This window comes from Palaemon carinicauda, chromosome 23 (assembly GCF_036898095.1).
Source record: "Palaemon carinicauda isolate YSFRI2023 chromosome 23, ASM3689809v2, whole genome shotgun sequence".
In the NCBI taxonomy this organism is placed as follows: domain Eukaryota; kingdom Metazoa; phylum Arthropoda; class Malacostraca; order Decapoda; family Palaemonidae; genus Palaemon; species Palaemon carinicauda.
This window is the reverse complement of record NC_090747.1, coordinates 23,621,151-23,634,051: the sequence shown is the minus strand read 5'-3', so window position 1 is coordinate 23,634,051 and position 12,901 is coordinate 23,621,151. Positions and strand designations below refer to the sequence as shown.

Genomic DNA, 12,901 nt, shown 5'->3' with positions numbered 1-12,901 from the left:
AATGGGATGAATCGTAGTATGATTCCCTTTCAAATTTTTATTCGAAGGTTTGTTATTTGTATATAATATATATATATATATATATATAAATATATATATATATATATATATATATATATATATGTATATATATATATATATATATATATATATATATATATATATATATATATATATATATATATATATAAATATATATATATATATATGTATATATATATATATATATATAATTTTATGAATATATACACACATATATCGATATATATCGCTCAAGGCACACACACACCCACCCACCCAAGCACACGCACAAACAGACACACACACACACACACACACACATATATATATATATATATATATATATATATATATATATATATATATATATATATATGTGTGTCTGTGTGTGTGTGTGTGTGTGTGTGTGTGTGTGTATTTCTTATTTAGCGGTTTCCCTTTTTTTCTAGAGATTGTCTGGTCTGTCGTATTATTTGAAAGGTTATTTGCAGTTTCCAAGCTACATAGTCCTGGTAATCATATGTTTGCCTAGGAAGATTTGTGTCACCTAGCAATGAGTTAGGCAGTCTTTTCTGATAACCATAAAGCAAAAAGTATGGGGTTTCTCCTATCGTCTCACTCACTGTGCTATTCTAAGTAAACTGAACATCCTCTAAGCTATATCCTAAACTTCTGTAGTTGGACTAATGATAGTTTGCAGTACATCCAGTATCTTCTTATTTGTCCTTGCTACTGTCCCTAACAATGAGTTAGGCAGTCTTTTCTGATAACCATAAAGCAAAAAGTATGGGGTTTCTCTTACCGTCTCATTCACTGTGTTATTCTAAGTAAACTGAACATCCTCTAAAGCTATATCCTAATCTTCTGTAGTTGGACTAATGATAGTTTGCAGTACATCCAGTATCTTCTTATTTTTCCTTGCTACTGTCCCATTTGAACTTATTTCTTAATCTCAGAAAATTCACAAATCTTTTTTATTATTTCTCTAGTAAATTCGGGGTGCATTGTCCGAAAAGTACCTCCGGACACGAATGTCTTGTGAGTATTCTGGTCTTTAAAGCTTCTGCAACCGAAACAGTAGTTCGATCTCTAACTGGAACAATTTTTAAGTACCGAGTCAAATAATCAATGAAAGCCAGTAAATAATCATTTCCACTCAATATCTTTGGAAACGGTCCCATATGATCCATCTGAACTACCTCAAAACGGTTTGAATTACTAAGATATTTTTCTAAAGGAGCTCTGACATTTACATGACCTTTATGCCTATTACAAGTTTGACATTCATTTACAAATTCCTTTGCTTCTTCACTGCACTTAGGCCAAAAATAATTCCAACTTATTGTTCTCAGAGTCTTTTTGATTCCTGGATGTCCTGCCAACTTGTGGGTACGTGTTATAGCTAATACTGACCTAGAATTCTCATCTTGTCTCAAATCTCCTATTATTTTCCTGATATGTGTTTGTTTCCCTTGTTCTATTTTGACTCTTTCCAAATCTACGTCTACAACCTGACAGCTGAAACAAAAGGTGTTAGTCGTGATAATTCTTTCAGTATCCTCCTGTGCTCTCGATAATCCATCTGGTAAGGTATTAAACTTACCTGGAATGTATCTAAATTCTGGAACAAACTCTAGTGCACTAATAAACCATCAATTAAACTTTTAGTTATTATTGAAAGCTCTTTTCTTAAATAGATCACAGATGGGTTATGATCGGTAAGTACATTTACTTTGTGTCCTAACAAAATGTGCCGAAACTTTCTCAGGCTGTAGAACTTAGTTAAGAAGTAACAAGCTTCAGGCATACAATTTGCCGATATATCTCACATATAAAGAAATGTCGTGTTTTGAATTTTTATAATCAGTTGATATAATAGAAGTGACAGAGATGACTTTCAAACTAAGGCTGTTTTTTTTTAAACTTTTTCTATTCAGATTCCCTGAAATATATCACTCCATATTTTTAAAAGAAAGATCTTGATTATGTAATTGAAATATTTATTTTTCTTTTTGGATCAGGTTTTTTTCTAAGATTTCTGGAAATTACCTAATTCGTGCAGTTAAACGTTCTGTATGTGCATTGCTGTTGAATGAAGTAATGAATACTCATAATATCTTATACAAGTATGGGAATTATTTTTTTAAATCGCTTATAGATAATTATCTTTGCGTGAACGAGATCTTTAATGACAGCATAATAAGAAGAAAACTCATAAAGGTGTATATCTCTCTCTCTCAAAAAAAAAAAAAGAAAAGAAAGGAGAACAGAAAGGAAAGGTATGAAGATTATTGTGAGTGCTTCAAAATTGAATTTCCATAAACTGTCATGGATAATGAAAGCAATACCTTTTACTGACAAGAGTTTTGATCTCGGAGGCAACTTGTGAAGAGGAAACTTTCCCAAGTTTCCAGCCTATCTCGCGTGGATAAAATTTCTTAATTTTCTTATCTGTTTGCCAGTAAAAGTATACAAGTAGAAATTGAAGAATTAGAAGATAGAAATCATATCTCACATGCCTAATTCCCCAAAGTGAACCAAACCATTTTACCTCCATTGTTACATAATCAACACACGTAACACTGAGTAATTGTTCTTCTATGACACTATTAAAGCTGATAATACTTTCAACTGGTAAATTGCAATTTGATATCATTTGGTTTCTTAACAATGATACACACACACACACACACACACACACACACACACATATATATATATATATATATATATATATATATATATATATATACACTGTATATATATATATATATATATATATTATATATATATATATATATATATATATATATATATATATGTATATTTATATATATATATATACATATATATATATATATATGTATATTTATATATATATATATACATATATATATATATATATATATATATATGTATATACATATATATATATATATATATATATATATATATATATATATATATATATATATATATATATATATAATATATATATATATCGTCTCCTACAACTATTGGCGCAATTGGACTCGGTTAGATTTCACAAGTCGTCTCTGTCTTGAACTTTTAAATCAGTACGTCACCATTCATCTCCTACATCTTGCTTCATAGTCTTCAGCCATGTAAGCTTTGTTAGGATTCAACTTCATCCCCATAATTTGCACCAAACACTTATTTTGGCTAGATATCTAGTAAAAGATTCAGCTACCCAAGATCTACACTCAGGATATGGAACTGATACAAAAAAGAGTATCATCATCTGTATATGCAATGAGCTTGTTTTCTAATGAACCCATATGCCATATGTATATATTATGAAAAGTAATTGGCCATGAACACTACTCTACGAAACACTAGATATAACATTTCTCTGCTCACTATGGTGCCCATCAACGACAGCTTTTTGCGATTAAGTCCTTACAAATTCAATAATGATGCTAAGAAAAGACCAAACTTCTCCCACCTGTTTTAATATGAAAAAAGGACCTCATGAATAACAGTGAAAAACAGCACTAAAATAAACACCAATCAAACGAACTTTTTTACCATACTCAAGGGATTTTTGTAGATTATGGGAGATTATGAGAAGGGCATCACATGTGCCAGGGCCTTTACAAAATCCAAATAAACAAAATATGGAACAGATGATTACCTTCAGCAATCATTATAAAAGATTTTCGAAAAGACATTTAAAAGCTTTAGATAATATGGAAGTTATGGAAATTGGGTGATTATCTGTTGTACTTAAGCTACTACAAATAAATCAACGTAGTGGAGTAACATCACCAATTCTCCAACAAGTGCTATAAGCTCCTCTTCTTGCTAACTTGCGCAAAATAACAGATAACTTTGGAGCTAAGAAATCTGCATAAGCATCAAGGCCCATCTAGAGTTTTGATTTCATATATGCATACATACATACATTCATGCATACACATATAGATACATACATACATACATATTTATTTACGTATTCTTCATAAAATTTTATTGTATTATTAAAACGCCATCACCTCTACTGAAATGAACCATTAAAATTCCAATCACCTCCAATATTACCTAAATGGGTCACTGCTATGTTACGTTTTTTTTTTTTTTTTTTTTTTTCGAGGTTATATCTATAAATAAAGTAAATCTCAGTAACCATTAAAACAAAAAGACCAAATATCTATGAATATACCCATTCCCCCCCCCCCCTCTCTCTCTCTCTCTCTCTCTCTCTCTCTCCTCTCTCTCTCTCTCTCTCTCTCTCTCTCTCTCTCTCAGACACACGCAAACATTTTTTATTAGGTTTAAAAAGTTTCCTCTTTAATACGCCGAGATTCATTGTTATAGATTATTAACCTCTTTAACAAAAAGAGATTTCAGATTAAGCAGAAACCAGCACTTCTTAAAAGCCACCATTAAGTCATTAAGATCAAAATGACACATCTCTGAGACAAGTTGGGAGAAGTCGTAAATATGAAAGTGGCATGTATATTAGAGAGGGGAGTTAACGAATTGAATGGAATGTTTTCTGTATGATCATGAGAGAAAACGTTTTATGCTTGTCAAAAACTTGCTGACGCAAAAAATATAACCGTTTGATTATCGTGAAATGACAAATAGTTTCAAAGAATGTTCAATGGTTAATGAGAGATCGTTTCCCATAAACTGACGATTCCCTGCATTAAGTCAAATCCCTTTCATGAAAATACGAATTCTGTGATATAAGATAAAAATTTTGTAGTTAAACATAGTCTTCCAAATTATTTGATCTCCCTCTTTGTAAAAATATCAAAGAATCTATGATATATTAAGAAGTTCCAAGATTTCTTCGTTAAAATCCACAACAAGGGAAACGCCGTTGCTTGAGTATTCTTATTATAAACATGCTTTCAAATGATCATGTTTACGTCGTTCATTGTCAAATAATTTTAATAAAATTTCTGATTTAAAAAAAAATGCGGATGCTCCCTCTATATTTTTTAAATCACGAGTTATCCCCAAATTGTGAGTTATTGCTGATATATGTTAGAGTCATGCCTCTTCTTTGATGAAATAAATATTCTTCAATAGATTTTCTTCTGTATAACTCTGTATATCTTTGGTTCTATTATCAAAGCTTAAATTACTTGAAATCTTTTTTTCAGAAAATCATATCTTCAACGTAAAAAAAAAGCCTCTTCATTGAAGGTACAGTACTGTAATTCTTTTCTATCCCTTTGAGCGCACTGGGGGAAATACAAACGTGTCGCCCTCTACCCTCGTCGTAGGGAGAGAGAGAGGAGAGAGAGAGAGAGAGAGAGAGAGAGAGAGCGAGGAGAGAGAGAGAGAGAGAGAGAGGAGAGAGAGAGAGAGAGAGAGAGAAGTATGGTAATTCTATGAAAACTTTTAACAAAAGGATGTAATTGTGATTTATCAAGTGGATAAAGTTGGCTCATAGATACTATTCCATAATAATGATATGAATAACAACCCCCCCAAAAAAAAAAAATTAAAGAAAAAATCATATGAAACAAATCAAATATATACCTAGAGTACAGAGGCAGATACGCATCATAAGATTTTTGTTAAATTTTCTCTTGACTTCCAAAATTTAAGATTACTATGCTTATATATATAAATATATATATATATATATATATATATATATATATATATATATATATATATATATATTTATTTATATACAAAATCTTACAAGGATTTCGATCAAAGCATTAGAAATATGTATGTAATTAATTAATTATTAGAACTAAGAATGCTGCTTACAGATTTTAGTTAACCTTTAATCTACCATTCCGTTTGAACTGATATGCATCGGAATTTTACAAGGCTTTCAAACAAAAAGGAACTTGCATGCCAAGTATTGAATTAATTAATATTGGAAATAAGAATGCTACTACTTATACTTTCTTACAGCAGTTCCAATCCCCAGGCTAAATTTTCTAACTTATAATCCTAAAATCTTGAAACCTTCCTTCCTTGGCCCTGGACTACAAATTGTGTCTCCTCATTTCAGAAAGAATGTTATTTGGCTCGCCATGATTCATGGGTGTATCACTATGTTGGCCTCACAGCTTCACCCCACCGAAGATACCAACCCACCTCGTTCCTGCCCAACGACGGACTTTACCATGGATGTGAGAGCAGAATGGTTTTAGCCAGCTCACAGAAAAAAACTACATGCATCTAACCAGAACGACTAAAACCACCATTTCGAAATAGGGTAAGGAGAATTGCCCTAACTGAAGAGGAGAGGACATCTACAGTCCTCTAACAAGCAGTTATTTATTCTTGTAACTTTACTTGTTGTCGTGAAAGTGTTGTATCCAAGAATCATAGAATGAAGAAATCTAAAATCGAGTGCATATCTCTACCCACTAAAATCCTGATAGGGTTATTCAGATGGTGGTCCTTCGATTATTATTAGTACTGAGCCATCGAAGTTAGAAGAGGGACCAATGGTAGGAATTTTAGAAGATACACGGTGATAAACCAGGAGGTGTCTGTGTGTGTGTGTTTGTGTGTGTGTGAGAGAGAGAGAGAGAGAGAGAGAGAGAGAGAGAGAGAGGGAGAGAGAGAGAGAGAGAGAGAGAGAGAGAGAGAGAAGTACTAAATTCATCAAGGTTAACGTACAATCTCAGAGTGGTAGTTAAATGAAAACAGAATAGCAACTATAGGCTGTTGATGAGTAACCACCAGGCATTTTTGGAAGCAGCCTGACCTAAGTGGTTGTAAGATGTGACACGGTCGAGACAGCTTTGTAATCATCTACTGTGCGTCAGTTTTTCTATTCATGAAAAAATTATCCTTTTGATTTCTGCCACAGATTTCTTTAATGGGGGGAGTGATTCCTTGCGGGAAATTTTTAAATTCATTTCATACCAAAAAAGGAGTTGGAATCTGTTTACAGAAACTTGGTTGATTACACTTAAAAAGGGGTGTTACTGATGATAACTAGTTCACCTGTCAATGTTTGAACAACTTAACAGAAGTAATTTTACCTGTTTTATCTTAGTACAACATGATCAGATGGCATATGCAATCGATTAATCCTGTTTGCATATTATTTCGTTTCTTGTGTACATAAGTCAGCATGAAATTTTGTTCGCTACTGAACCATTGACTGGATTGTCATATAACCTCAATGAAAATGTTTGGAACATCATTTGACCTTAAAGTATTCTTATGGCATAATCATAACATATTCCATATCAGATAAAGTAATTAACGAAATTAATGATCAGTTCGCTATCTGAAGCCCATTGCAGTCTAACTTTGAAGTCTTAACCGAAGCGATTGGAGCCTCAAGCAATGTGCTATATTGTTTTTTATGATAGCAACAACGGGTCATGAAGTTGATATCAATTATCGCAAACGTCCTTTGATCACAGGTAATTACTAATGTTAGATGACAATGTGTTGAAACTATTATAAGGTCAATATATGCTTTGTTAATGAACACGTATGCAATTATTAGTTTATATATATAAATATATATATATATATATATGTGTGTGTGTGTGTATGTGTGTGTGTGTGTGTGTGTACAATTCAAGTATATTACTATTGCTGAGGAGAAAACTGAGGCATATTTCTCCTTGGTTTATTTTCTCAGAAGATTTTAATCTTATTAACAATTATATGTCGATTTGGGTAGGAACACTATTATTTCAAAGTGCACAGTGAAAAAAAATAATAAACTTTATCCAGGAGGTCATAGAATTAGGATCTATTTTGGAACAAAGCTCCAGGCATTATATTTTGAAAAAGCAAATAGGCATAATTCTATGAGTAGTATAACTGAGGGTGGTAAGATTCCCTTCATAAACATACCTGGGAAAGAGCGTTTCTAAATCATCACACCAGTTGGATGGGGAGACAAATTTTATTACTTCATATCAAAACGGTATGACCTAATTTTGATTAGACCATCCAAACCTTAACTACTTTGTTATGTTCTTACCAAAGGAAGGGGATTTGGTTGTTGTTGGCTGAACATCCTATTATCTCTAATAGAACTAGTTGCTTGTGTTCTTGTAAAAGTTGGTAGAAGTCGCTTCGACGGGACACACGGGAAAAATCTCAAGCTTTATACACAAAATAAATTTATTCGGAGCTACATTACCAGTAGTATCATAAATCTGCTACTTCTATCATAAAGTAACGAATCTTAGGGAAAAAAAAAATTGCCGTTCCTTGAGAGAGACATTAACTCAATTCTCAAGATTATAGACAATCAAATTCCTACATATAATTTTTTATTGAGAATACCATTACTATTAATCTCCCTGAAATTATTCTGAACTTCTCAATTGAGAAAAAAAACTCATATTCAATTTCCTTTTTGCAAAATCAGAAAAACAATACAGCGTTGCAAAGATATTATTTCTCATGATAAGGATGTACTTGTTAATCAAAAAGAGTTTCATCTATTGTATCCCTACCTACCACGAGCTCCATGTCCACATACTAGCTTTATCAAATATCTCAGTATCCCGCACAGATAAATAGATAAATATTTCTATTATAATTCATAGAAAAAAATCTTTATGGGTATTCTATTTTTTCTTTCAAAATCTTACATTAAATCGTGTTTTCCTAATCTGACGTACATATCCGGCCACTTCATTTTGTTTCTTTGATTTTGTGAATAATATATTATCTTAAATTTATTCCTTTATATTTGTAGACACCAATTCCATTATCTCCTTTTCCAAAATAGAATTTATTACTTCCTCCTGGTTTCTCTTTACTCGTGACTTACTATTGTTAACTTTTATTGACACGTTCATCTCTTGAATTATATTTCAATAATACGTTCGCTATCTTCGACTATTATAAATATGTGTGTAAGAACGTTCACGATTTGTAGAAAATGGAAATATTTTTCAAAACTGATTTCCTACATTTTTGTAAGTATACCACAGCCATTTCAACGTCAATATTGTCGCCTTCCATATACATCAATCTACCATCTAATCAGCAATACACTCTCTTGTGGTGTAATTTCCCTGAAATTTTCATACGAGAGTCCTTTGAATCATTGATTACTACTAGGTACTCTCTCTCTCTCTCTCTCTCTCTCTCTCTCTCTCTCTCTCTCTCTCTCTCCCTCTCTCTCAGACACACACATACACACACACACATGAACTTTGCGAGCATGGTGAAATTATGTATTTTTTTAGGATTAATTTAATAAACTAAACATGTCAGAGTCAAGCTCTTGGTAGGAATTTATTGTATAGGCTGAGGATTGGCCATAGTCGGCCAAAGCACAAATATCTTTGAGAAGGAAGCGGTGTGATCCAGTAAGGGTTGAATGTCAGTTCTTTATCTTTTGATCATACAACTCGTGTACTGCACCAGGCTTGAACATTTAAAAGGCGAAATGCTCAAATGATTGAAATATTTGTGACCTTTTCAATAATGATACTGATGTGACTAGTGTTATAAACCTTCTAAAACAAACTCCAATTTTTAAATGTTTAAAATATAAAGGAGTTAGTTTATGTTATCTTTTAACATCGGGATTTTTATTTCAAGACTTATCACCTTAGTCATCCTCTAGCATCATAGTTTGTATTTGAGAGTGAATTTTAATTAATCCATGATCTGAGCTTACTTTTAATGTATATATTTGATTTTTTAAATTTGGTTTATTCCACACAGCATTTATAACTTTTATACCTCATACGGAGAATAATGCCATTGCACCTTACACGGTGTGATGTATGCACTATTTAAGTGTCTATGCAGCATCCCTTCTGCCCCGGTCTGCAACGAAAATTGTTACTTAGTGATCCCATGTTCGTATGTTTTCTTCACTCTTGCCATTCCCTTTGTCGGGCTTATTCTTCCTTTCACAGTGCTGAATGGCCTTTGCTGTCCAAGTGCTTGGCTTAAAGCCCAAATTCAATAAACCATTCCGATCCTTAATTTTGTATCACCCTCTTATTCATGCATATTCACTAGCGGAGTGGTATATGAGCTATCCGAGTTGATGTTGTTCTTCTTGTTCTTCTTCTTGTCTTGCCCTATTTAAAATTTTGCAAACCATTTTGATTTTCTCCCTATCAAGAAAATTTTTACAGAAGCTATGGAGGATCAAAACCCTAAGTCCTATGTCAAAGTAAGAAAAGTGTATATGATATGAAATAAGTCCTTACAAAAGTCTCTATATTCCTAAGATCCCAGATTTGAAGGTCGATGTAAAAGTTTCAATTTCTAGAAGATAATTTTGAATTTTCTCCTTTTTATATGTTTTTGATTATGTTCACATTTAAAGAAACTATGAAGAGTTCTTAAATGAAGAAGCTCTTTGGTGTGTTCAAGACCATAAATCCTAAGCAAACATAATAACTAATAGGCACCAGTCTTTGAGGGTATGACTCTAGTTTATCTCAGCACAGAATTACCCGTAGGTGCCCTCTATACCGACGCTCATGTGTTCTTGGAGCAATATATTTACCATAGAAAGATAGCACTTTAACGTCATGGCGAAGGAAAACAATATCAACCTAACTGGTAATAGAACGTCTGCTACAGTGTAGTCAAGCGTTTCTAACGAATGCCTAGCTTATGACGACATGGCACTCAATATCAGATATGGTGACTATGCTGTAGCCCTATGAGAACTTTCTCATCCGTGTGGAAGGGCGTCCCATTTGCTTACTCAATCTCTCAATTATATAGGATAAACAAAAATACCAGGGCAAGATGATGTTATCAGGAGTAAAATCATCCTTAACCCATAGACAAAAATATGTTATTTGATAGTTTGAGTAAATATTGTTATAAGGTCACTAATGAATGGCAGGAGCATTGGGCAGACAGTCAAGGCCAATAGATAGTCCATGACTGGTCTATTCTTTCTTATTTCTCTTTTTTTTTAAGTTTTATAGTTTATATATGAAAGGTTTATTATAATGTTGTTACTGTTCTTAAAATATTTTATTTTAATTGTTCATTACATTTCCTGTAACTTATGTATATCATTGTTTCCTTTCCTCATTGGGTTATTATAATAATGGGCTTATATAATAATAATATAATGATAATGATATTATGGACTCCACGCTTCACCCATCCCCTTATCCATTTACATGATACCTGGTTCGACTGGGTAGTAACTCTGAAGAGGTAAGTCCTTGTGTTTACCCAAGCACACTATTCCAAGCCCACAGGGCCGGTAAAGCCCGGAAAAAAAAAACCGTGGGACTCCCGAGTCGAGCGATGATACTACTATGACTAGAAACCAGCTGTCAATTATGTTTATTGGACCTATGTAACAATGCTGTGTTTATGTTTATTGGACCTATGTAACAATGCTGTGTAAGCCGGAAGTTTTGTTTATGTTGAAATCAAAGCTTTTGGAACTCTCTGATCTGGAAAAATGGAAAGTCATTTCAGGCAAAGGCTCCAAAAATACATTTGCTCCTTAAAAAAAAGATAAATAAAAAAAAAAGAATTAAGAAGTGGACGCCGTACTGTGAGTTTCCATAGTTGGAGGTTGTCTGATGATAAGTAGACTTGAGAAGGATGAATGGCAACATGGTATTTCCGTGCAATGTATACGGATAATCAAACACATCATTCCATTCATTCGTGCTAAAACAATTCCTGCCCCAAATCCAATTCATTTTGTTTATGATAAAAGCTCCATCCACACAAGCCACTCACGTAATGATTTCAAGAACACCCATATGGCGAGGACATGAGATATACAGGATGAGTGAAGTCAGGCAGTAATAATAAATCACGTCATTTCTAAATGGGAAACAGTAAAAAGGGACAGAACAGAAACTGCAGTAAAACCAATCTTATTGTTATAAATAGCAAATGTTTCTGGTAAACAAAAAACCTACAACACAGAAATAATAGTCATAAATAAAACAGATGATAAGGTGATGAAAGACATTACCAAAATGTTTAACAGTAAAAGAACAAGTATCAAAATAAAAATAAAGTAATGTAAACATGCTATTATTAGTACCATAGTTTTTACCCGAAACCATAAATAATGAAGAAACAGAACAATTTAGATATTATTAAGACACAAAATGAAAATATTACATTACATCCATTTTTCCAGTATACAAGACAATCAATAACATGGCACAAGTCATAGGCACAAAAACAATAGATGATTCATAAGCTACCTAACCAAACCCACCATAGCCATTACAATAGCTTTTCTCCTTTCAATTATTCATATCTGAATTAATTTTACAAACTGACCAAGCAATTAATACGTACCCCAACCCCCATTAGCATGAATAATTGTATTTAGTCTTTCTGGGACCGATTCAACGAGACTTCGGCAATAGTTGAGTAAACGTCATAAATTTTCCCATCCAGAAACGGCATGATTAATTATTGTTTCTCGAGTTCACCATTCTGTAAATCCCATGCCCTGACCATCATTGCCCACACGTTTTCGATCGTGTGCGGACGAGATGCCGAATGCACTATTGCCGGCAGACAAGATGCCGAACCCAAGATGCCGAAAGGACATGAAACCGAACGGTCGTAAAACCGAACAGTCATGGAACCGATCGGTCTTAAAGCCAAATAGTTAAAAAATTAATGCCAGAAAGAAATTTTGACAATATAAATAAAACCAAGTCAGCCATACAGTTTAACAATGGAGTTCATTTTATCATGAACAAAATAAATTGGATTTGGGGCAGGAATTGCTGTTGCACGAATACAAGGAATAATTGTTTTGAAAATCTCTATATATTGAATGGAATCCAGGTTGCCATTTATCCTTGTCAAGTCTCCTAGTCCCCCAGACCACATCAAACCATGGAAACCAACACTTTGGCGTCCACTTCTTTTCAATTCTTGTATGTTTTGCCGAGCAAATCCAGTGTTCATAGGTCGCCAG

General features: G+C 33.0%; 1 protein-coding gene across 1 annotated transcript in view; it reads left to right on the top strand.

The window, feature by feature from the left end:
* The window catches only part of LOC137617484 (uncharacterized), a 21,769-nt gene extending 15,599 nt beyond the window's left edge, over positions 1-6,170 (top strand). The window contains exon 2 of the mRNA XM_068347505.1: positions 6,029-6,170. Coding sequence (XP_068203606.1) covers positions 6,029-6,170 — 142 coding nt within the window. The remainder of the gene's footprint in view (positions 1-6,028) is intronic.
* The last annotated feature ends 6,731 nt before the right edge of the window (positions 6,171-12,901 follow it).